This window comes from Grus americana, chromosome 2, assembly GCF_028858705.1.
Source record: "Grus americana isolate bGruAme1 chromosome 2, bGruAme1.mat, whole genome shotgun sequence".
Lineage (NCBI taxonomy): Eukaryota > Metazoa > Chordata > Aves > Gruiformes > Gruidae > Grus > Grus americana.
The window spans coordinates 59,724,227-59,750,893 of NC_072853.1; the positions used below are offsets into that span (position 1 = coordinate 59,724,227).

The 26,667-nt window shown below is 39.8% G+C and overlaps 1 protein-coding gene across 3 annotated transcripts in view; it reads left to right on the top strand.

Moving 5' to 3' along the window:
• The first annotated feature begins 6,952 nt into the window (after nt 1-6,952).
• The window catches only part of CDH7 (cadherin 7), an 84,815-nt gene continuing 65,100 nt past the window's right edge, over nt 6,953-26,667 (top strand). For all 3 annotated transcript variants that reach the window (XM_054817873.1, XM_054817875.1, XM_054817874.1), the window contains exons 1-2: nt 6,953-7,412; nt 16,358-16,762. In XM_054817873.1, the coding sequence (XP_054673848.1) occupies nt 16,553-16,762 (210 nt within the window). In that variant the 5' untranslated portion in view covers nt 6,953-7,412; nt 16,358-16,552. The remainder of the gene's footprint in view (nt 7,413-16,357; nt 16,763-26,667) is intronic.

Genomic DNA, 26,667 nt, shown 5'->3' on the forward strand with positions numbered 1-26,667 from the left:
CTAGGTCACTATACCATTAACCTGCTAAGTGTGGGAGGAAGCCGGTTCCACAGATCTGCTATTTTCTTTCACCTGCCCTCAGCCTTTTTTTTTTTTTTCCTTACACATACAGGCATGGGTAGAAGTGTGAGGAAATAGGAACTGATCAACCTCTGTTTTTATTCTTGCAGCACAACCATTGGTGTAAAGCCTTGGGACTTGCATCTTCATAGCAATGGGCAAAGATTTCTACCACCTTCTGTAGGAGTGGGACAAAGTGCTGTGCTCCATATTCTGAGCTAGTTTTCTAACCAACAATGACTTAGATGTTTCATAAAACTTATTCTTCTCTCATTGAATGAAAAGATGCTTTTTCCGCTGATTTTCATAAATGCAGAATCTATCCCAAGAACAGGTAGAAGCTGGATAGGATTAAGGGATTTATAATGTTTTTAGCGTTTTAAGTATAAAAGTAATGTCTGAGTTGCCATTCCTAAGGAATAAAAAAAAAAAAGATGGATACATTAGCTGGGTGAAAAATTGACGTATTGAATCATGTCTCCTTCGGCGCTCACACCAAGTAATTGTGAGAGTGGGCAGTTCAAGATGATAAAGATAGTCATGATTTTTCTCTAGCTCACTTAAGAGACATTTCCATCTGCTTCCTGTACAACTGCTTACATGCCATTTTAGAATTCTTTCTCCATAAATATTCAGGTATAGGAGTTTAACATTTAGGTTAACATTCAGACATGAAAAGTTTGAATGCCTGAAGGTGAAAAAGAAGGGTCACCAGCATGCTCCTTGCTTGTAGTGTTTCTTGTGCTTATTTATAATGCTCAGATTGTACATTTTGTAAATGTTTAGCATTGGAGGTTGGGGGATTTTTTCTTTTTTTGCTTGTTTTTGTCTTTGGTTTTGGGGTGGGTTTTTTTGAAAGAGAGCAAGCATGTCCAATTATTGCTGTGATCCTGGAAAAACATACAAACAAAATTTGCTTACTTAGCTAATGTGTTTACGGAAGGAAGGTTACGAGCATCTTGAAGACCAGTCATGATGCAGGAGTATACATAATTTGGGCCAATTATTCAGAAAAGTCTTCTAAAATTGAAGCTGTAATCTCTGGTTTTCTTCATGCAAGTATTCAAGCTTGTATTGACAGGTTACACTGGAACACTGAAATCTGGTTTGGGTTTAGAGGTCACTGGAGGAGTTATTCACATTAATTTTGTATAGTTGATGCAGAGTATAGACTCTGACCTGAAGTGAGACATCCTGCTGTGTATGGGCAGTTACTGGTTTATTTGTGTATATACTGGCATTTTTCACAAGTAACTTAGCTTCAGATTTTTAGACTACTGCTACACAGTAGCAGCCCCCTGAAGTGTGCAAAACTCCCTGAAGTCAATTGGACTTCCTAGATATAACTTCTCATAGGATCAGACAAATGTTTTCAGTCTAGACTGCAATTCCTCTGAAAAATTGACCTTAGTTGTGCTACAGTGTGAATGCCCTGCAGAATTGAGCTTAATATCCAGCAGAAACTCACCTAACCTAATTTTTTTCTGCATACGTCAGAGGGTTGATTATAAAAATGGTGATGCTTCTTCTCCACCAGCAGGATCTTGCTGAAGCATTAATCCAAGACCCGAGTGTTTGTAGATTTATTTATTTACAATTTGAACTATTGTGTTCATCAAGAGATGCTCATAAATGTAGCGATGTGAGGTCTGTTACAGAGCTACTGTTTAACTTAGTACCATTGCAATGTTAGTGCAGATCCAAGGATACACAAGTAGCTGGCACTTTGTTTGCACTTCTCAGAAACTGGATTTTCTTCTGCTCCTGCCCTGACTGTGGCTTCCCTAGCATTTTTGTTTGAACAATCTCCTTGAATGAAACAGGAAAAAAGGAGTTTTAAAACATTCTTCATCCCTTTTAATTGTCTTACACTATCTCATTTCCTAGCTTTTATTGCTGGCTTTTTTTTTTTTTTAATTCTAATGTTATTAAAATAATTTTAATGCTTTTATTCTCAGCACCTTTCTTTGGCTGCCACTGATGGTTTGGTGTTTTTTGTTTGTTTGTTTTGTTTTTGTTTTCCCCTATTGGTAATCCATGCTTCTTGCCGAGTGCTCAGTGCACAACACTGCCAGCTTTGTGCTGCCGTATTCTACCTCAGTGCTCGCCAGCTTGGTACATCCACTTATAATATGATGAATAACATCTGGAGCCTGGCCACACAGCTTACATTTGGGTCTTAGAGCTTTTTTAAGCCATCTATCCTTGCTTGTACAAATAGCCCATTTCTGTGTGGCCATAATGAAATTCTCCATTTCTCTTTTCAGTCTTCTGACAGCCTACCTGCCGTTTGCCACCATTTTCTTGTGAGATTTTCAAAATTATTTCCATGCAGTTGTTTTCCAATTGATTTCTCCTTGTGCTGTTCTTACTGCTGTGTGACTAATACTTTTTCTTTTAATTTTGCAACCTCCTTATGATTAAATGAGCCTGTTTTCTACCTACAGTTTCTTAACTTTACAGGTTCCTTTCCTACAGCCCCCTCTGTTGCCTTTCTCTGCTCTTCCTGACAAGAACTCCATTTTTATCTGCATTTGCGTTTATTACCTTAGGCAATAGTAACTTCATATGTTTTTTACTGTTACGTTGCCTTAGATGATTAACTAGATTTACTCCTGAAGAAGAATACCTTTCTTGCAAATACATCAGTTATCCAGATTTACCAGTATATGTGAGCCAAATATGTCATCAAAAGACTGCGGAAACTCAAGAGAAGATACAAAGGAACCAGAAAGTAACAGGTGGAGCCGTGGTCATAATGTGGAATTGATAAGGTAACACCTCCTAAGTGGAATGAGTGGTTGTGGATACATAAAGAGACCTCTTAAATTCACCAACTGAATCACCACTATTGCTATTTGCTACGATTTAGTTTATATTATTATGTCTTTTGTGATACCAAATCTTTAGAGGACATTCTGCAAAATATCTTCTAAAGAACAGGTTGGGGTTTATTAGGTCGGTCCCCATAATTACTGTGACTCCACAGGAAGTGGGAAAAACTCCCGGAACATAGACGACAATGTAATTGCCGCCAAAAATCAGTTTAAATGGGGAATTAAGCCATAACTAGAAGGACATGGAAAGGCAGAGACATTCCTGTGTTGAATATCTTGCTAAAGGCAGTGTCTTAAATTTCAATAGGCCTTTTGTTTTTCCTTCTGCTATTTGTAGAAGTGAGAACAAAAGAAGACTGAAGACAAGCAATGCTCAGTTCTAGATGTGAATCAGAGCTAGTGTAAAGACAGCGATGGGCCGTGACTGCTCGTGTGATACAGACAGTGAGAAATGCACATCAGAATTATAGCCGTCTGTAAATAATATCTCTGTACAGCAGAAGTCCTTACCTAAGAGTCACTTATAGAGGCATTAGTACTCATACAGGACAATCATGTGCTCGTGGTGGTAAGAAGTGTTTTCCTTTAAAAAAGATCTTAAACTGCAAGCTCTCCTACTTGCCTCATGAAAGCCTAATATCCATATAAGTTTTCAGGAAAAGTAAGGAAAAGTTAGCATTTTGCCTCTGAGCATAATATATTCTCATATTGAAGGAACTCTGCAAGCTGTTGCTGAGTGCATAATGGAAGTTATTTCTGCCCACACAGTCAATGAGTTACCAGCATCCAGGTAGCAGTTACCAGACATTGCTTTTTTCAGAATGTACGCTTTGAGTGTACAGGTAGAAATGTTAATGTTGAGAGACTGTCAGTGGCTCAGGACACAGAGGACAAGTGTAAAACTTTTCTGTTTTCTGCCTCAGGTCAAAATCTTCCCTAAGCAGTGGCCACCAAAGCTCTCATTGTCCAAGAAGCATTTGAGAGCATGTTTCAGAGCAGGTTTTGTGGCCCTAAATCTGCCTATGGATCTGCTATACAGAACAGCATCATGACTTGTACTGTGGAAAGGCATCCTTGACACTTTCAGAAGAGATGGGAAAGGTGCCACTACCAATGCACCCTTTGATGCCTGCAGTCTTAGGGCCTACCTAAGAGACAGTCTAGCATGGTCCAATGTTTGTTTTTACAATCCATAGACTTTCCTCCAGAAACGGTACACCCATACCTCTCAAGATGACTAAATGCACTACAAAACATATTAGAAGGAAATACAACAGCACTGTAAGCATGGATTACAGCCAAAATGATCCAGTCGATGTATTGGAATGGACTTACTCATTGGCAAAATCCCACCACCAAGATAGTCAAGAACAAATTGTATTAAAAAAATATACACTTGCTTATGTTACTAAAAATGGTAGATTGCCAAAAGTGACTACGAATAATTGCTTCTTTATATTTTATTCTGCCTGTGCGATGAAATTAAATTGGTCTGCTTAGTCACGCTTTTTGCTTGGAATCACTGGGCTGTTCTGCTCCCATGAAAGTCAAAGGGTTTAATACATTTTATTTTGATATGACAGCATAAGCATTTAGAAAAATAATCAGACAAAAATATCTATCCTATTTTCAACACTGTAAAAATAAGTTCAAATGTTTTCACAGACATACAGTTTAATGAAAGGTTTTGCTTGACAGAATATAGATTTTTGGAACATAAAACACATCCTTGAGAGAGGTCTGCTAAGTTAGTAAGAACATCATGAAATACTCTGTGAAGGTCTACACATGAAAGCTTTTTAATTGGGTGATAATTGGCTATTCCAATTCTCCATTAATAATATCTGGATCAGAATCAAAATTAATGAGAAAGAATCCTTCCTTTAGAAAGATTTTAAGTTTTACTATGCAGTCCCTATTTTGAACCTGAAGAGCAAAGAGTAAGTTTGAGATGTTAGGTAAAATTTATGAAGCTCGTGACCGCTTGTAGATTCTTTTTTTGTATCATCCCATTCGCAAACAATGATTTTTTTTTCTTTTTTTTTTTTTCTCTTTTTAAACTGTTCTATTTTCACCATTGAAGTCATAGCTACTGAATTAAGTAGGAAAAGATAAGGTTTCCAAGTACTGGTTACATCTCAGAATGAATTTGAAAGACGATAAAGCAGAGGTGTTTGTGATATTTAATGATGAAAAAAAAAGATAATCTGTCCTTGAACCTTGTCCTCTGAGGATCAGTGCAAAGAGTCTTATTTTGATTAACTTGTGAAAGATGAATTAGGGATTGGGGAAGGAGGACAAAGGAAAGAAGAATCCTTAATTACAATCTTAAGCAACTGTGTGCAATCATGTTTCAGGATTTTCTTGCCTGAATACATCTTATTACATTGCAACCATGCACTCAGATGCTCCATAACTTGGAGAATGAAGATTGCTTCTAGTTGCCCTCTTTAAACCGCTTCTTCAGTTCACAAATGCCGTGATGCTGAATTGCCTCTCTCTGATTAGAAGGGTGACATTGGAAATTACATTACTGAAAATGAAGCTAAAAAATGAGGAACACTAGCAGTTACATATTGCATTTATTAAAATACTCATGCATGTTTGCACTTGTGTATAAAAGGCCTCAAACAAATCCAGAAATCAAAATTATTTAAAAAAAGATCCTTTGCAATCTAAACCAGTTATTTTGTTGAGGTTTTTTTTAAGAGATTACTTTATCCTCATATTACTTTATTATTGTTGACACCACACTTCATAGTGTAATGTATAATAGGAATGAAAATTAATTATAAATGCACACTATTAGTTTGTTCATAGTATGTTGAGAATGCTTTTCTGGTAAAGCTATAAATCAAAAGACATTGGCCAAGGCTCATTTCTTCCAGATGCCCTTGGTACAATCCATTGTTCTAAAAACAGTAGGTGTTAAAAATATTTTTGTCCGCGGAAAATGTCAGTTCAGCAGCTCCGCCAACACTTGGAACCTCTGCTTTTTTTTTTTTTTTTTTTTCAGGAGGCGTCCTGACTCCTGGGTGATCACGTTCCATTTGTAGACCTGTTTCATTCTGCAGATCCAAAAAGCTTCAGCAGTGCTGAAATGAGGCAGAAAGTTTGTGCTGCCGCTTTCCCAGCCGGACCAAGTCCAAACAAAGCAGGTATTCATTTCCCAGTGCGGCTTCCCCGGGCAGCTTTGGGGTTGCGGGGCTGTGCGTGGATGCTGCCAGGCACCAGCCCCAGCGTGACACTGCGCCTTCTCCTCCTGCCGGTGCGCAGAGCTCCAGCACGGGCACAGTCGCCTCTCTCCAACGTTTATTCTATGAAAGCACCTGGCTTATTTATTCTATGGTGGCTTTTTTTATATTTTTTTTTGGTCCTCTCCTCCCCCCTCATCCCCCCCCCCCCTCCGGTTTCAACAGGAACCGGGTAGGAGGGACAGCAGCACTGGGGAGGCGGAGGGCAGCAGGGGTGCGGGGTTTAAGTCCCTTGAGCAGATCGGTGGCAGGGCTGTGCCTTGCCCCGGGAGAGCCGCCCCGCGGCTCCCGGACCCGGAGAGGGGACCCCGGTCCGGCCCGCTCCCTGCCCCGCAGCCCCCAGCTTCCCCACCGCCGGACGGGCCTGCGGGCCGGGGGAGGAGGTGGGGATTTTGCAAGTGGAATAGGGGCAGGCTGGGGAGACTGAAAGGGCAAAACTGTGAAGCAGGGACCCCGCAAGTTCGGATTAGTTTTGCGACTTTGCCTTCACGCCTCGGGAGCTCAATTGATCGCAGCTTCTAGGACAAGTTGGGAGGTGAATAAAAAAAAAAATTCTTAAACTCTCTCCTTCAGCTCCGCGTTTCAAATGCAAATCGGGAGATAGATTGGCTCCCGCCCCACCCCCTAGCCCGGCTCCTGATTTTTATCCAAAGGACTCCATCTGTATATCCTGTCAAGGAGGAGGAGGAGGAGAGGCGGGGGGAGTGGGGCCGGGCAGGCTGCTTGCTCCCTGGATCCCTTTTCAATAGCCACCGCCGGGGCTTCGGGAGGTACAAAGAGTCCTGGTGCCTCCTCCGCGCGCCCTCGGACGGAGCTGGCAGCCGGCTCCGACCGCCGAGTGGTGATATCCCCTGCCCAGAGCAGCATCCCCACCTCCTCTGCCTCCTTCCCTCCCTCCCTCCTCCTTCCCTCCCTCCTCTTCCTCCTCCTCCCGCAGCCACGATCCGCACCCAGTCGGTGCTGGGCTTGGCACCGGCACCCACTTCTCCCACCGTGCGCCCAGAGGCTGGCCGTGCCGTGCCTTGCCTTGCCGTGCCACGCCGCGGAGGAGGAGGAGGAGCGGAGCGGCGGCGCTCCTGCCTCCGCGGGTGTGGGCGAGTGCGCGGGCGGGCGCGCAGCCCCCATGCCAGGCGGGCGCCCCGCCGCCCGCAGCCCGGCCCCCGCCTGGGAGCATCCCGCCAGCACTTCGCCGCGGAGGCACCGTCGGCCCTTGGGATTAAAATACTCACTACGCTGGGCAGCCGAGGGAGAGAGGGAGCAGGTAAGTGTCGGCTGCACCTGTGCTTTCCCTTGCTTTCCTCTCCCCCTTCCCCTCCCGTGTAGGCAGAGGGAGAACGGAATAGTTTCAGGAGAGGGCTGTGTGCGGTTCTTCTTCCCCCCACCCGTGCCCCTAAACTGCTCCCGCTCGGCGGCGGGGCTGTGGCTCTGTGGAGTCAGCAGGGCGGCGCGGCCGCGGGCGCAGCGGTAAGTTTCGCTTTTCCCGTGCGCGGGGGCGGCGGGGAAGGGGCCGGCGGGGCGGCCGGGCAGCGTCTGCGGGCGGCCCGGGCAGCCCAGGCAGCGCGGCTGGGAACGGCCGCGGGGGCACCGGCAGCAGATGTGGCAGGGGAACCGTGGGAAGTAAAAGCATTAATGCTATACGTGTGCGTGCACCTTCTGAAAAATAAGAGAACAATAGCATCTCTCTGACTCTTTGGAGAAGTCTCACAGACAAGCGGGGAGGTGGGGTGGGGGAAGGGAGGACCACGGACTTCTGCAAAATATAGGCAGCACTAAGTCCTGGCTATCTCGGTCCTTTCTGCCAAACCAACGTGGCCGTCTTGTTTGATCTCAGAGTCCGGCACTGATGCTACAGAGCAAAAGATTACTGAGGCCAGGAAATTTCCTGAGTTATTTCCCAGAGCTTTCCTCCTTTTATGTCAAGGATGTTCTAGAGTTTGCAAATGTTGAAATGATGGGAGCTTATTTCTTTGATTAGTATTCAGCTGGTAAGGCTAGCTCTGCAGTGCCTGGCTGTTTGATACTGACCCTTCCCCCTCCGCCCCGTTCCCCCTTCTATCCACATATAGGCATGTCCTGCTTTCCTATAATAGGTTCTGTGCACTGGTAGCAAGTGGTTTGTGATCTGGATCCTCAGACTTCTAGTTGCTAAATGGAAGAAAAAAATATCCCTTTTTGAGATAAGATTTAGCCTTTATACTCGTGCTTTCAAAAGGCGATATAGTTCAGGTGAGCCAGGATTCTGCAAACGATGTCTTCCCTAGCAAAACGGGGGATTTGGTGAGGGATGGGAGACAGAGACTAGTGAGGCACTCTGATTTTGGGAACTGAAATGTTGATACTTTAATCTTTTCCCGTTGCAAAGATAAAAATCTTGTGTTTTGATAGATAACTTCTCAAGTCAAAGCAGAGACTTGAAAGGGCAGCATATACTTTATAGTTTCTCTAACAAGACATACTGCCTTGCCATTTTTCAGCTAAAACATAGGTGATTGTACAGCTTTGCAGAAAATAAATCGCTTTTCCAGGACAAATAAGTAAATAAATACAAGAACCAAACTCTTAAGAATGCCAGTTTCTGAAGCAGTCTCTCCTTGGCAGTGATAGTGACTTGACTTTTCCACCTTTATTATATTTACTAATTGTTCCTCTGTTACATTACCTGAAGTTTGCAGGGAGTTGTTACTGGTGAAAGCTAGATACTTGTTCTGTTTCTGAAAAAGATAGATCTACATAATCTCAGGTGAAGAGCTATTCAGATGGGCAAGTTAGATTTAATAGCATGAAAGTTGCGTAAGTAAATTAAGTTTTCTTAGAATATAGCTTCTGAAGGTATAACAGGTCAACAGATAAAGATCAGTTTGGAAATTATGCTTGTTTGCTCTTAGCAATATCGTAACAGTTTCAAAGATGCAAAAGTGAAGTGAGGATATTTAGAAATAATGCGATTGTGCCTCATTAGAGCTAGTTCAGTGCAACGGGTGTGTTATCATCTTTAGGGGAAGAAAGAACAAAAAACCTACTAAATAAATCCAAAAGAACTATCCAGGGACTACATGTGACATCCTGTTTAAAGTCCTTGGACACACTTTTCTAGTTCTCCAGCCTGCAACTACCAGGGGATCTAATCTAGACACACTTCTTTTTTAGGGTCATGAAGAAAGGCTAAGTAAGATTTAAAAAAACAATTGCAATAAAATCCATAGCAAGGGGAGATGAGCAGAGGAGGTAAAAGCTGACTCTGACAACTTTTAATGTTAAGTATGTGAAATATACTTAATGTATATTAAAAAACTACCTGGAATATTGGGGAAATATCAGAGGTAATAATCTGAGCTACCACTGCATGTTAGAAATGCATGTCAGTTAATGTGAATAAAAACCCAAACATCAGTAATGTAGGCTATTTTCTTGCAAAAAGCCAATAAAGATTGCAGTTTTAATCAGAGGGCATCTCACCCTTATAATGGGAGACTTTACTGTAATTAAAGGCTGATGTAGGTCATTAGAATTGTGTTAACAGTCACATGACAGCCTCTCAACTCTCTTAAGTCTACTTTTATTGATTTAATAGCAAAGCACTCTTGATTATTTGCTATTGATTTAAGAGCAAAGCATTCTTATCTTTCCGTATAAAAGGGTAATTGTTAAGCATTTGTATAACTACAGATTGTCCATGAATTGTCTGATGAGAAGAATGGATATAGATTGCATGTAGATTTTCGCCTATGCTTTTCATGTATAACTGTGCGTGTGCATGTTGTGTTCATATTTTTACATGTTTCTTCAGCAGTCAGACACTTCACTGAAGGAAATTATTAATACGAAACTTGGTGTTGTTCTGCTCTAAGTTAAAGGTCCTACTTTACTATAAACCTGGCTAAGCCTTTTCTCAAAGGTATTCAACTCACAAATTTGACTCCAATGTCCAATGAAAATAGAAGTATTTTCAACTTCAAATGGTTTGCAGATGAATATACTACTTGGGAGTCAGTTTTAGCGACAGGTTGGCTAGTAACTTTCTGTGTATGGTTTTGACTGTTGGTTTCAATATCTGATCTGCTCAGGGGCTCTTCAGTGAAGGCCTTTCCTGAGCCATTCAGTTTGCTTTAGTTTATCATGCATGGTTGTTTTTTTTCCATGTATGCTTTCATGCTATTACTGGGTATTGTTTTCGCATGGCAATAAAAATCATTAAATTCTAGCTGAGGAAGGGCGCATAAAATAGGTGATGATTACTTCAGTTGTTCCTATCAAAGCAGGCTTAACTCTGAGCAGTAATGCAGGAGTGCCTCCTCTGGGAATTCAGTGGTTCTGCAAGAAAGTCATCCCTAGGTATTATGTGAAGTTCCTCAGCTTAAATGAGGCTGCAGAAATTGAGCTTGTGGACATTTAAATATTTGACTTGATTGGTCACAGATATACAAATACTGCTAGTGGTTTTTTTCAATAACTGGTCAAATTAGCATAATCCTTCCCAGCAGCTTAGATCTATAAAATGTACCATAGCAAGGTAAAAAACTAACGCAGCACTTTCACATGGAGAAAATTATATTTAAAAAAAAAAATCTTTCTTTTGTTAATTTTTCTTGAAAAAAAATCTCCCACAAAAAAACCTCCAACAACCTTAACAACTTTGCACTCTAGCCACTTACAATCTTATGACCAACTGCAGAGCAGTGTGAAAGACCAAAAGCTGTTGCCTGGTTTTCTTTATGCATTTTCTTTATGAAGCCATATCATTTACTGAAGTGTGCCTAGTGTTTTTCTGTTGTCTCATCGGGTCCTTTCACCTGAGTCAGAGTGTATTTGAGGCAGTTTAGTGTAACAGTGCCATATGTTTGGAGCAGTGATAGTTTTTTGCTTGATAACCAGATGCAGACTGCAGGATGTGCACTACATTTACAGATCTCCCATGTGAATATTTAGGCCAGTTAGCGGCACGAGGTTGTGGTCTGTAGTTGTAATGTCATCTGGCACAGGGAGTTAATAGGCTTTATTGTAGTGCCTTGACTTGTGGAGCTTCATTTCATGGAAGGGTCCCCACCTCACTTACTCCAAGGCACCCTCCTTTTTTATTTTTTTTTTCCTTTCCCTGAAAAAAGTGATAACCAGAAATTTCAATCCATACCATAATTAGACGTGTTATCTTCTATAAACCCTTTGTCTCAAGGATCACAGAGTTCGTGTGCCTGTGAAAGAGTCTCCCATGATATTTAGGATGTGTGTCATTAAGGAGCTGCAAGCTCATAACCAAGGGGAATTTTCTCTGCCATGGAAAGTGACACCCTTTCTAATGGGCATTGTAAAATTGAATGTCGAAACATAAATATTTCAGTGGGGGTAGTTCAGCTGTGAGGGGGCTCACCTGATGATTCTACTGCATTTAAGGGATCATGGTTCAAGATCCAATGGCAACAGTCACCCTCAAACTTATCTCAACGTGCAGAGTCTTATTTTATTGAATGACAAATGTAGAGGAAAAAAAAAAACCAAACCCAAACATGGGATAACTGTGCACTATTGACCACGCTAAAGCAAGATTTACTAGCAGGTGTTGTCTGGGCTGCGCTTTCAGAGACAGTGAGGTCCAGGTTTATGCAATAAATTTTGCAATGGTATAAAAAATTGAAGCAATCTGATGAGAGGAGAATGGGGGGTGGGGGTTAGGAGAGAAAGCAATAGGTATGGAAAACTTTTCAGTTGCACCTAATGTGGATCCCCTGAGATGACAGCAAGATTTCAAAATTGAGAAATGTAATCCAGGATGGTGAAGTTTAGTAATGGAAAAGGATTTGGATTTCCATTTCTTCCTGAACAATTTTGTGCCTTGGAAAGACTTCAGGAGAATACACACTGAAGGACAAAATTCCCTGTTGGTTTGACGAGGTTGATGATGTGGTTCATAGCCTAGGCTGGCACTATGGCACCGGTAGCGATGTGTGAGTGGAAGTCTGCAGGAATTTGCACTTTGGCTGCAAAGGTTAGGTGGTACGAAGATGATCTCAAAAGCCTTCAGCGAATGGCCCTACGAGGCCGCGGAAGTCTCGAGGGTAGGGAAAGAGAGGTTCCATGGGGATATCTAGGAGACTGAAGACATGTTTTGTCCATATCTACTGGTGCTCACTGCTACACACAAACAGCGAGGACTCATCTTGATGTGTTGTTTTAGAAATTACGGAGCGAAGCAAAATATTCAGAGAGATTTTCAGTGGGTGTAAATTACCCTTAATTGCTTGCAGTGAGGGGAACTATTCCTTAAAGCTGAGGATCTTATTCATGATCTAAATGTTTTCAACAAATCAAGATTGCCCCTCAGAGACAGTGCATAATAGTGTCTTTTTGACACTAGCAGATTGTTTTGGCAAAGTAGAGTAGTAACATTTTTCAGATTAGCAGTGTTCACCAGAACACTTCTGCTACTCCACTGTGGCTTAAATATAGTTCAATTTCTATACAGCAGATGGGAGAAAATGTGAGTTTTATGGTATATATTGAATAAGGAGGTTATTATTTTTTCAGATGTATATTCTTCAGTCTGATGTTTTATATATCAACCAGCTATTTAAGAACACAAACATGAGAGAGTGGATATTTAGTGGATATTTTTATGAGGGTTTTTTTTATTATTCTTATAGCTGCTCATACAGACAGCATGTTATTGCTCTGGTAAGACATGCTACATGTACAGTCCAGGTCACATAACATACTCTTTGAATTACACACCGATTGTTGTACTTTATATTTTTCATATTTTTGATTGTCAGGGCTATATGCAAATGGGGAATAAAAGGTTAGATGTGAAAGGTAGAGCCTAGTGCTTTAAATATACCAGAAGACAAATTAATTTTATTTTAAAAACTATATTAGTTTTTATGTAGGCAAATTTTGAGTGAGGAGACAAGACTGCGTTTGCTCATGTTCGGGGAGGGGAGTAGCATTTTGGAGATCCAGAAATAAGATGCAAAGGTGCAACTATGTCCTAGGGTAATTAACGACATCAGTTGCAAGTGCAAATATTTCTCAGTTCTGTGTATTCTGAGTCCGGTTTGTGCAGAAAGTGATACTATGTTATAAAAGAGCATCTTTAAATACAAAATAGAAAACGGTTGCAGGTCAGATTTGCCTTCACTTCACACTCAAGCCTGTAAACGCAGATGACAGAGAAAGCACTGGAATCAGAGCACTGCATTCCCTCTATTGCTGTCAGTGTTAGTCATATCCACTGCTGCAAGTGCAACCCTGAACACTGAAGTTATGCCTTGATGAGGAGAAAAACCCACAACAGCATCTTTTAATTTTCAGTTTTATGAATCCCGCGATGTTGCTTATGTGGACTTGTGGACTTCATACTTATGGAATTCACAGAACAGGTGATGTTGAAGTGCTAGTTATACTTGGACAGAAATATAATATTTTTATTTTTTTAACACATAACCATAAAAATTCCATATAAATATGTATATTTATATCAGTAAGAAAGGTAGTGAAATGCAATTTAGTAAATAATTATTCCTAAAACAGAAAAGATTTTTAAATACCCGACACTTTTACTTCTGCTTTGGGAAGTATCGCACTCAAAAGGCAATGTGCTGAAAGTACTATAAATAAAAACCTAAAAAAAAAGGACTCTAAGAGGAATACGAAGATTTATCCTGAAGAAGAGGAGGAAGGGAAGGAAGAGTGTTTCAGAGCAGAAAGTGCTGCCACACAGCTGAATAAAAATAATTGGAATTCTGGAGACTGTGTGGTGAAAGTATTTGAGAATGAGTAAACGACAACAATTTTTTTCCAGGGGGTGTGAGTATTCTGCTTTTCATCAGATTGTGCTGTCTAGCATATGGGCTGTTTTTCAGTTGGTATTTTGGGTGCATTTTTCAGTTCTGTGCTGTGGTGTGTGGCTGGGGACCATGGCACTCCATATGGTGGCTTTCATACTTCCCTGCAGGTGTAAAAGAAAGGATATAAGAGAACACTGTTCGAGAGAAAGGTTAGAGCAATTCTAGGTTTGAAATGTCTGTTCGGAACAAGAACAAGACATTTTAAACTGCTTAGTCGAAAGACTCAAGCATATTGTAAATGTTTTACTGACATTTCTTAAGAAAATCCATTTTGTATTTTTATCTCTGTTAAATAACAATTTGCTACCTCTTTGAAATAAACTGACAGTTTATCAATATCAGATGTCTTTAACCTGATGTAACTTCGACACAGAGAGGGAAAGTAAAGGGTGCATAAACAGCCTCTACTACAAACAACACACATTTTATTTGAACCGAGCAGTAGAAAGTGAACGTCTCGCCAAGGAAGCGCAGCCACTCTCCTTAACACTCATGGCAGCCCTCTCAGTAATTACTATGTCATATAGTCATGATTTACACCAAGGGCCAGATCAAAACTGAGTGATGGCTAGTTGGGATTAATAATTTTAAACTATGCTCTGCCGGAGAGGATGACACCTGCGTGTTAATCCCGCTGTGAAAAGAATCTTGGTCCATGTTGGAGAGATGTCTCTTAGAACCATAGCATCACGATGTGGAAATTAGGGTCTTTAGGTAAGACATTGCCCATTCTCTTTGTTTTGCCGGTAGGGAGACACTGGATTTTCACATATGGAATCTTTCAAATTGCTGCTGCTTAGCAAACATGCTCAGTGGGTTTGTGATTTATCCCACCAGTCTCTCAGCAAAGCCTTTCTGGTGCAGGGCCGTACCACAGAAGGGATTACTATAAAAAGGCTTTAAATACAGTCTGTAATCAGAAGAGCTTTTTATTTGTTTCATGTTTCTGCCCTCTAGGTACCTTTGGCAGCACGATGCATAGACGTTCTTCAGTTAAAAGAGCCTGCCATACTGAAAACAGCAGAGATCACATTTCACTCAGTTTTAATAGTAGTGGGTAGGGATATAATGATAATCTATCTAGAGCATTTAATGTGTATATGATTTAATGTCTAGCCTTTTTAGATTAATTAAATGTAGAAAGGATGAAATCTTTCTTCCATGGCTTCCTAAGTAGCAACGGTTCACTCCAAATGCATGCCTTGTTATCTGTTTTAGTTTTATCCTCATTTTCACCTCCTGTTTGGCACTTCTTAAGCACTTTTTGCCTGCCTCGTTGCTCACTCAGACAAGGAGGATGCCTATTTCAGAGAGAGCATTGCTTACCTGGGGTTAATGCAGGTGATTCCCCTGAAAGGCAAAGCTATGTTTGGTTCTGACTGGCAGAACTTATACTTTTAAAAACATTATACTAAGAATATGTTTGCACTTGGCCAGAAAAGGCTCACAAGTGTCAAAGGCAGAAATAAAAAGTCTTGTTTAAGTATTGAAGGTTTGGGGGTTTTTTTTGTAAATTATTATTTTTGTAGTGAGTTCTACCACTTATAAAGTGATCAAGATTTTGAAATAAAAATGGACACGATGCACAAAAGGATAAAAATTTTATGTGTTAGTGCTGAAAAATCATTCATCGTTAAATCAAAGTTTCACTGAAAACACAACATCACATTATCCTCTGGTCTTTCTGAATGTTGTCTGTGTATGAGTATGTAAACTAGTCTAACGTGCTTCTTACCGTGCTTGACATTTGCTCTAGGAATGTAGTAAAAATGAGTGGGAAGACTCTGAGGGCTTTTTAGCGGGTCAGATTCAGATCAGAACAAATCATAACATCTGGTGTACTGTGACTAAGAATCAATCAAATTGTTCCGATTCATCTTATACTCCTTTATTTTACTTTTCAGTTATATAGCGGAGAGTTAAGCTAGTGTATGTCCTTGCCATTAATATACCTTCCTGCCTGTAGCTGGTTTGTAATTATATCATTGTAAAGGCAAGTAAAGCAGACTGTAGCAGACAGAGGAGGAAAAATCAAACCAAATAACTGTAAATAACTATGCTTGCTTTGATTATTTTAAAGAGAAAATCTTCCAGCATTTTTACTGGGAAAACATGTATATTAAGAGAACAGTCATGAGAAAAACTTATAGCTATAAATACAGATGTATCAGCAGTAGTAATGCCATCCAAGGAATGTGCTCTAAACACTCAGAGACTTATTATGTAAACCCAACTGTGTTGGTGATGAGAAAAATAATAAATAAACATTTTTGATGCAGTATGTGAAAGCTGCAAATAATTTGCATTCTTTAAAAAAAAAAAACCAAACCAACCTTCTGACAACAGTTCTTGTCTTTTTCCCGGATAGGTACCTATTGCACCATTTCTTTGGTGAAGGCTATTCAGCAGTGGTGACTACTTCCGATCGACCACTCCGCAAATTATTATCTCTGGACTCCCAGCTGACACCCTGCCGGAGGCTAGAGCTACTGCGACAACTGGAATTGCGCCCGCTCTCGTCAAGGTTTTTTCTTTCACCGGAAAAAAAAAAAAAAAAAAAAAGATGAAGTTGGGCAAAGTGGAGTTCTGCCATTTTCTGCAGATACTAGCTCTTTTCCTGTGTCTTTCTGGGATGAATCAAGCCGAGCTCTCACGGTCCAGGTCAAAGCCCTACTTTCAATCAGGGAGGACGAGAACCAAACGCAGCTGGGTGTGGAATCAATTCTTTGTGCTGGAAGAATACATGGGTACAGACCCACTCTATGTAGGAAAGGTAGGGGATTTAAACAAACTTTGGAGGGTGCAGATGCTTGCTTTTTGACATGTTGATATGATGCAACCTGAAAATTGTAATTCTGTCAGCATGGTTGAATTAAGCCAGGATGGGACAAAGTTTCATGGTTTGAAGAAGAAAAATGTTTAGTGCTTCAAAACAGCAATACTTTACATTCCTGATTCCTCCTGCAATTTTCTTTAAGAGCTCTACGTATTAGCTATGCTTCTTTAAAGGAGTACGATAATGAAAGTGTTTTACCACCGTTGATACAAAGAAAATATTTTATTACTAATATTAGATGTATTTTTTTACATAGGAATAGCGAATCATAATGATGAATGTTCTTTTACAAGAGCTAACGGCTAGTCCCAGAAAATAGAAGTTCTGTGTTACGTTGTTTGCTCCCTAAAGAACAGCACTACTGAAGGCAAGAAAGAATCAGGCGTCTGGGGGTGTGACAAATAAAAAGGAGGGCATGTTTGCGTTGCTGCTTTGCTTTGACATCTCCTGGCTGGCAGATCGGCACCTTGGGGGCCTCGCTGCCCTCCGTGCACAGCACAGCCTTGTGGCTTTACCTTCCCTCTGACGGGCACCAGGCCAGCGCAGAGCAAGCCCTGACATCAGGGCATCCCAAACGGCTTCTTTCGCGCGCCCGCCGCTGCACGTGGAGCGCGCTGAGCACAGCTGTGAATCCGGGCTGTAGCTCGTTCACTGCCTTGTGCTGGTGGGCAATACGCTTCCTTCAGCAATTATGAAGGGGGGGGGAAAAACCCCAAACCAAACAAAAAACCCCTCTTGTGTTTCTATGTAACATTTATGTGTAATCATCTTATTGAAAGAAAACCCCAGTTTTCTATGTAAAATCAGAATCAATAAATAGAGTTTCTCATTAAAATACAGCAAATGCATAGAAAACAAGGGAGTGACAGCTTTTGGCAAAATGGCATGCTTACAGAAAAGAAGATGAAGTAATCTGAAATCCACCACTTCAAATATACGAATGCAATGAATTTCAGCTTACTTAATTCGTCCTACTGAGACAAAAACCTTGATGTTTGTGTTAACACAGTTAAGCACTTAGAATTTAATCATGCCAACTGAATAATCAAGTTAAATGGGGAACTGCTTTCATGATTACAGCTATGGTTGTGTTTAGGTGCTTTTCTGAACTGGGGCTGGTACTTTGCACAGTTGAGCCCTTAGGAAAAATGTGCTAGAATCAGAAATATCATCTCTTATTACAGTGGTCCTGAAAGTTTTTTTTTTAAATTTTAGGTTATGTAGCAGTTTTCATTCTGATGCCATGCAGCTGCTGCTTCAGCTTTGTGAGTTTTGTCTTTTAGGCAAAATTGTTCTCAGGTTGGACCTTCTCTTGCGCCTCTGGAAAATGACATATTTGACATTCTTGCCCACTGATAAAAAAGGAAGTGTGGCTTGCAAATTAGAATTTCTCCCCTGGAGAAGAAGTATCTGTAAATACTCAACTGAAGACTGATTTTTGACCTGTAGCAATTCTCATATTCATTCGATTGCTATATTATGGCCAAAGATGCTGTGGTAGTGCTAGAGAACATGGTATTTGCATGTATATGGTTAATTTTAGCATCACAGTCTGCTTTTTCCTGTCCTTTACAGGAGTCCTAGCATTCATAAGCAGATACCTTCTGAAAAGCAACCCCTTTTTTTTTTTTCTGAAACAGTCTGTGCCCAGCCTGCTTTTGTATCAGCAGTATGAATTGTTGGCTCAGGAACTCACATTTGTACCAGCAATTCATTTTGTAGGAAAAGCAGATAAAAATTTGCACTTGCAAAAGGAAGCCCATCTTCCTGGAAACAGAGCCCTTGCTGAGCATCTCATAAGATAAGACGTGCCCAGTTCCTAACCTTCTCACTGGAGAGGCTTTTTACTGTGTGGTTCCTGAGGTGCAATCATGACCGAAGCTGCATTCCTACGCAGGGGAGCAAAGAGGTGAAGAAGTGATTTTCTTTCTATATGTTAACATATTATGTGTAACACCACTCTGAAGTGAGCAGCAGTTGCCTTCCTCCCACTCTTCTCTCCTTAAAAATATTGCTGTTCTTGTTTCAAATCCTTTGCAGGCAGGTAGGGACTGAGAAGACCGAGATTTGGATAGGAAGGTTGGTTAGTTTGGTTTTGTTTGGTTTTGGGTTTTTTTTTTTCTTTCTTGTTTTATTTCTTTCCTCTTGCTGAGGAAGCTACGGCAAGCAAAGAGCTGGCATAACTCACTTCCCTCATCAAGTGAAGTTGGAAGCAGCAAGCAGACTGTCTCGCGTTCTGCGGAGTGCTCTGCTCCTGGGGAGGTCAGTCCTGCACTGCCTTACGTTCAGGATTCTTTGCAGGGTGCCAGTCTAGCTGCGCATCCAGGAAGGAGGAACCTTCCTCCAGATTTTAAGGGCTGAGAGATAAAAATGCTTCTGAAACGCTCAGGCAAATGGAGCTACAATAGGGAATATTTTCTCCCTGCCACTATTCAATTTTACAAAGCCCTAGGCAATTCCATTTGGAAGGCAGTATTTGGAGAATGTAGGGTTACATGGCAAATCATTCAAAAGTCATGAAATACCAATGTTAATTCCATGTTCAGCATTAGCTCTGTCCTCCTGGGTGTGTGCATTCTGACACTTTAATTACATGATCATGCAGGGTAAAATCTTATTCCTTTTAAATTATATGACAGGATGACTATTCACCTCAATAAGATGAGTCCTTCACTGAAAATAATTTTTCAGTGTTTTCATGTTTGTTTAACGAGACTTCAGATCCATACCTGAGGTATATTGTAGCCTTCCTTCTTCCTTCTTGCATCCCTGAAATCTATTTACTGTCAGAATGTTTTTTGTTTAGTTTGGTTTTTTTTTAATGTATTTATTTTCTTAAGGCGGCAGAGGCCTGTTTCTCCCATCACTCTGGAGAAACCTCTGGAGGAGTTCCATTAGTTTTACACTAATAGGAGTCAGAGGTGACTGAGGGGTTTTGCTTTTTTTTTTTTTTTTTTTTTTTTTCTTAAGTGTAGGTCTTTCCTTTCCATGGTATGAATTTTAATCATCTTGTATTCAATACTGAGTAATTCTGAGTGCCTCTTGGGAGGTGCTTAGCATGTATTCAGATTGTGGACTGAACCATATACAATTTCTTTCTGTCTGTCAACACAGCATATGTAACGTTCACTTAAAGGGCTGAAGCATTTAACTATTTAGCCCATTTACCTATTTGGATAGGCACTATTATCTTCCAGACATGCCATGCAGGAGAAGAGGCAGTTAAGTATGATGCTAATTTAGCTAGAGGCATAGGTGGCTTCCGTTTTCCAGAAAATGTTTACTATTGCTTGGTAACATGTTTTGTGAAATGCTGTACTCCCTATTTGCTATGTAAATTATTTTAATGGGATCTATTTGGGCATAAACATAATAGTACAGAGCAGTTTTAAACGATTCAATACATAAACACCTAAAATTAGGAGAAAGTATATGCTATTATATTAAATATCTGAAATACTGCATGTGATCATGTAATTAACGTCTACATGGGTACACTTTGGCAAAAAGGGGTGCAGTTAAAGTAGAACTTTTGAAATTTTGTTCATATCTATTTTGTGGTTTTTTTGGTTGGGGTTTTTATTTTACATAACTATCAGACATCTAGGGTTTGGTTTTGGTTGTGGGGTTTTTTTGTTGCTGTTGGCTGTTGGGTTTTTTTTCTTTTATCTTTTGTTTTTAATTTCATTTTACCAGTGTTCTGCTGCAAGAGTGTCAGTCTCCTCAAAATCATTATAATGACACAAAGTCTCAGCCAGTACTCCCTTCATTTTTCGTATTAAAAAAAAAATAAAAAAAAATCAAAAGAAGCCACAAATAAACCTGAAGAAGTGAAACAAGGCTGTGAACTCCGTGTGAGATGCTGATTGATGGCTGGCTTCACTGTTTTCTTTTGGATCCAAACCAAAGCTCCTTTTCCAATGGCTCTAAATTTAGGTATAGTTAAAAACAGGGACAGTTTCAAGCTCTTTGCTGAGTTCAACTCTTTTTTTCCTGGAACCTCACTAAGATATGAAAGACTGAAAATAAGAGAGGAGGAGAGAGGCTTGACTGAGCACAAACCCAAGACACTGATTAACTTTCAGAGGGTCACTGGTACTTCTCAAGACTAAGACTTGGAACTTATAAGGTGTCCTGCATGTAGTTGTCATTTCTAATGTATGGGGAAGGAAAGCATAAATCCTAATCTGCATTTTCTAGATGGTAAAATCAAGAAAAAAAGGTTAAATAAATAGACTAAGAGCATGTAGTTTGTTAGACCTCACAGTCATTGCCTTCCAATTCCATTTTACTTTCCTCTTTTTTTTTTTTCTTTTTTTTCTTCTAACTATTTTAAGACAAAAAGGCTTGTTGGATTCAATTTTCAAACATGGACCAAAGCACATAAAAGCTAATATTTGCATTATTATTTTCTGGAGTTATACAGAATGAGCAAAGCATAAAAAGAAATGCAGTGAACTTAAACATTTCCTACAAAATCAGTGCATTTAAGAGAATTTACAGGTTTGCTTCAAGGCGGGGTGGGGAAAGGGCTTTTCAAGCAGCAAAATAACAAGAAGTGTATGTTATGGTTGGCATAGAGAATGGATTGTTTTTTCCAGTCTCATCATTTTGGAAGGAGCAAGTCCGGGCAGGGCAGGATACTCTTTTTTTGTTTTTGAAAGGTGTTGATGAGTGTGTCAATAGGGTGACAGAATTATTCACATATGATATTTATCTGTTGTGGGGCCTTATATCAAGCCATACAGACGTAGTGAGAATTAGGGCTCTTTTTCTGGCTCATAGCCTGCCACTTTCAGATGTGGCTGATGACTTTTTGACTGACTTGGATAATAAGTGTCTCTGCTAAAATACTTTAAGGCAGTGAGTACTGTGTGAGCACTGGCCACGCAGTCAAACTCAAACTCAGACTGATATGTGGGAATATCAGCTGCTGAGAAACTGAAGAAACTCCATCTGTGAATGAAAGAGCTGAGGATCTCTGAATAGAAATTAGCCCAAACAGCTTTTCGTCTCTCTAGAAACTACACTACGGGAGTTTTACTGACACTTTGGGAAATGGAGAGGAGATGGGGTGAAATTATGAAGGCTAAATGTGGGTAAAAGAGGTTGGGCTGCCTCATTTGCAGATAATGGCGCGGGAGGTGGGTCGGGTGCGATTCCCTGGAGGGCTTTGTCCTCAGTCTTGCCCCTCCGAATGTCCTGTGCAAGATAAGTGTTCATATCTGCTCTGAAACTGCAAGTAAGCACCTGGCTGAAAGTAGCTACAGCTCTGCAAATCTTTTTTTTTTTTATTTTGGGGGCGGTGGGGAATCCCAGTAAAATCAATCCAACCCAACTGTTCAGCTGTTCTTCACCTGTCTTTGTGGACACTGTGGAAAACAAAGATGGCATAATAACTCAGACAGAAACTTCCCCCGTCGTTATACTTTTTGCTCCTTTTCTATTTATGTTATCTTTACTTTCAGCATAATCTTTGAAGCAGTGTTGTTTTATATACTCCCAAAAGGCCATTTATGAAAGTGAAAAAGCAAATCTGCTGTATTTCTGATGTTTATTCATCTCAGGAATTCTTTGTTGTTCCGTTATATGAAAATTGATAACAGTTGACCTTTTAAGTAAAATGGGACATGCCATTCCTGCCAATGTTTTTCTACCACAAATGCTGCAAGTGAAACAAATGAACAGACAAAATAGCCAAGTCCTGCTTACTGTCTTTGTAGATTGAATAGGTCTTTGTGGAGGGATGCTTCAACTGTACAGCCGTGGTATGAATTTACCATCACCGCTTGTACTACGCGGTCATTAGTAACACATGCTTTTCTTCACTGGATAGTCACTGTGCGCTTTGCGTTATTGCGTGCTTTGCTTTATTTGGATTACCCTGAATAACTGAAAGCTGACTGACAATCTGAATGTTTCCTACTTAGCATGCAGGGCTAAAGTGTCTCTGGGGAGAACAGTGAGATTAAGGCACACAGGAAGAATTATCCGAAGGGATAACCTAAAATCTACTGCTTTTTCCTGCTTGATTTCATTAGCCTGAGCAGCTATAGTGTAATTTCCTCTTTCCCTCTTTATAGGAAGTTGTCTTCTCACATAGCTGAAAGGATACAGAAATAGGGTTTATGCTGGGGATTTAAGTGATGAGAATTTCATATGCTCAAGCACTAAAAGACAATTTGTATGTAATTTCATTATTAGAAGTGATAATAGAGTTGAGAGACTTATGGTTGGAGACTGAAACAGAACATGCAGCTTTTTGATCTTTTAGTACAATATAGAACATTGATCCTTAACATGCGACATTACAGAAGAGGAAGGTTAGTGAAGGTGATGACAACATCCGTAAATTAAGTAGCCCTCATCGCAGCTTTTTATTCAATGGCACAGCTATGCTATTTATATAATCCTGTAACACCAGTTCTGTATTTCAGCAGACTAATAGGCTCTACCAGCAATGCTCTGCTCTGAATTTCTTTTGGGCATTATTTAAAACTATATTTTATGGGTCTCTGGCAAAATAGAAAAGCAAGAGTAAAAGCTAATTTTGCAATGATATGTAGATGCAAGTCTCCTGTATGCTTGGCTGGTTATCAGAAAATGTCTTCTTTTCATGAGAGCATGAGATTTACAGTGTTGATGTCAGCCAAGTTCATGCTGCTTCAGCTGACTTTTTTTAGCCATATTCTGATGTTCCTTTTCATGCACTGAGCTTGTTTTTAGTCCTCTAGTTCTTGCTATTGGCTGCCACTCATTACCCAGTTTTACTTCCATCCTCTAGTCTCACAGTTGTGTATTAATGACATTGGAAATCCAGCACTGTAAATCTAGGGCTACCAAGAACTGTGAGTATTTACATTATTATAGGGCTAAGGAAGTCCAGTCATGAACCAAATTCCCAGTGTGCTAGGCACAGTGCGAGCAAATACAACCCCTGCCCTGAGGAAGAGGTCTTGTAAGACAAGAGGCAATAGTGGGTTAAAAAGCAACGACAGAATCGAGAGAAATATGGAGACATTAGTCAACGTCCTGCAAATAGCTTGAGAACTGTGGATCACTATTGGTTTTTGCTATGAAGATAGAATATTATTTGTTCTAAAAATGAGAATCACGTGACATTTTTAAACACTATGAACAGAGAACAGGGAATTCTTTCCTGCCTTTATTTTCCATCCTTTATGGGTGACAAGTTAGTTGAAATTCATAAGTGCAGATCTGTTTGATATCTATGTTAGTACAAGGCTATTTCTTCTTTCAGACCAGTGAAGATAAAGGATATTTTTCCATTGCTTTCAAAAGATCAAACTGCATATGCTTTAAAGTTTTACATCTTGTAGCCTGCTATCACACTACTTTTTCCATGTTGCCTTTTTTCTTATACCTGTAGTGTTAGACATAAGTGTCTGTAGACATAAGTATCTGTGCACAGACCCATTGGGCATTCATATCAGGTATTTAGTATTTTCCATGTGTCACAGTCTGAAAGTGATGCCAAGACTATTGCTTCCTTGTCACAATTCTTCTGCTGAATTTCTTCTTTGCTCTGCGCTATTGTTGTGTGTGGGGGGTTTGTTGTTGGGGTTTTTTTTTGGTGTGGTGGGTTTTTTTTTTGATGTTTGTTTTTAATATCACATTGCAATTCTCAAGTTCTTTGCGCAGGTTTTTTTTTTTTTTGGTGGTTTTTTTTTGAGTAATCACTTAATAAAGTAGTACCTGTGTGTGTACAGATGTTAGTTTTTCACTGCTAACTTTTACCACTTAAGAGGAGTGCCTGGGACAACATATTTAGCGATCCGGAAAAAATCAAGAAATGTCTCCTTCATGTCCAATAAGTTGGCTTTTACATAAATATACTGGTGATAAGTGCTGGAAAATCTCTGCAGTATAATCTTTTTCTCTTAGCATTATGCATTTCCTTGTAAGAAGTGGTTGAGCTAAGTGCTAATGGTGGAACTGCTGAGAAAAGAAAGACATTAATACAGTAGGTTGCTCACTTCCTTCAGAATAACTATTAGCTACTGTATTCTACCAGCATCTTCTCTATCACTTTTTCGCTGGAAGAGACGCTTACTGTCACGTAAATTCGGGACAAGTAGCTCTCAGAAAAAGCAGTGGAGTTTATGCTGCTAAGAGAACTCTTAATTCTGTTCCAACTGTCCAAACCATGGTTGCGGTATGAATACCAGCCTACACCCTCAGCAGAAGTTTGAGGAGGTCATAATGCTTAATCTCTCATAGCTTCAAGGCTGTAAGGAGGATTAGCCAGTTAAAAATAGGGATCTTTTGTTTACATGATATTAAAAATATGCTGTCAACACCTAACTGTAGATCACTTGACCCCAATCTATAAATGGGAACCACCTTAACCTTCCCAGGCTAAGTGTAAACTTAACCAATGAAGAAACTTTATTGATAAAAAAAAGGACACATCATGAAAAGGTGCTGATCACAAAAATCAATAAATATGCTCATAAAATTATATAATAAATTTAGGATTATTTCTTACAGATGTTTTTGATTCAGCTAAAAAATTACTACCATTAATAGTTCCTTCCATATTCAAGTATTCGCTGGTGCTACAGACCTGTGCTGTTGTAAAAAGAATATTGTTATTTACGTGGGTGTAAAACACATAGTACGGTAGTAGTACTCTACAAACCATAAACAATATAGCAAAGAATAAACATTATTTTATCTTTCAGATAAATAGGAATACTAAGACAAATATAGCTCTTTTGCATATAGTAGTTAATGTGCAAGTATTCATGTTCCAGAAAACACAGATTATGCCTTATTGGCTCAGTCTCAGGCTTTCTTTTTCAGAATGCTCCCCTGGGAGAAGAAGGTAGTTCTAAACATTCAAGAAGGTGGCAAAAGTTTTTTAATATGTGTTGTTTATTAAGTTATGCTGTTCATAGAGTAACTGAAGACTTAATCCAGAATCTTGAGTTCAGTTTTATCAACTCTGGTAGACCATTTGAGAATATTAATTCTGGAATACAACTATTTGGCCATTTTAAAATTGAATTTTTAACTGATATTTTATTCTATAGGTTAGTAAAACAGGAATACTGAGGACTGATTGACAACTGGTAGCAAAATATTCCACATTTTGGTAGTGAAAAAATAGCACCTTGCTGTCATATAGTCACATAGTGTTCTTAGAGCACTGAAGCCTGTATTGTGGTGTTTCATGTGAGTGAATAGTGTATATGTTGAGAACAACTAATGGTGGTCCAACATAATGTTCTACCTACTTCACAGGAGATTCTTTGTCCCTCTCTGAGTAAAAAGAAATAAATTTAATGTCATTTTCCAGGTGGTGTGACGAGATTTTGCTGCGTGAGTTCCACAAAATATTACCATAGTCATGCTATCCTATTTAGTTTTCCTGTTTCTGTAAATGATGAGAAATTACCTTGAGGACTATACAGACGTGCAATTTTGTTGCTGTGGAGTGCGTGAGAAGAATTGATCCCACAAAGTTATTTTCCATTTGAAATCCTTCCAAAGTATGGACAGTCTGGTACTTGGATACATGTATAAGGATGATAAGCTGCTTAAACATTTCATACTGAGGTACCAAATTGTAATCCTGCTGACTAGGCAATCAAGCAATTCATTTTCCTTACAAGGTGGGCAGGTGTGGTATTAGGCAAAGTTTAGCTTGTTATTCTGTAACAACGAAAAGTTTTCAGACACAGTTGGGAGAAGCAGATGGTCATTCCTTAAGTTTCCATAATCATGGTATAAATGCAATGCCATAAATTAGCAAAATACTTAACTTGTCTTTCTTATACAATTTACACACATTATATGGGCAGAGTTGGCATTTGGGA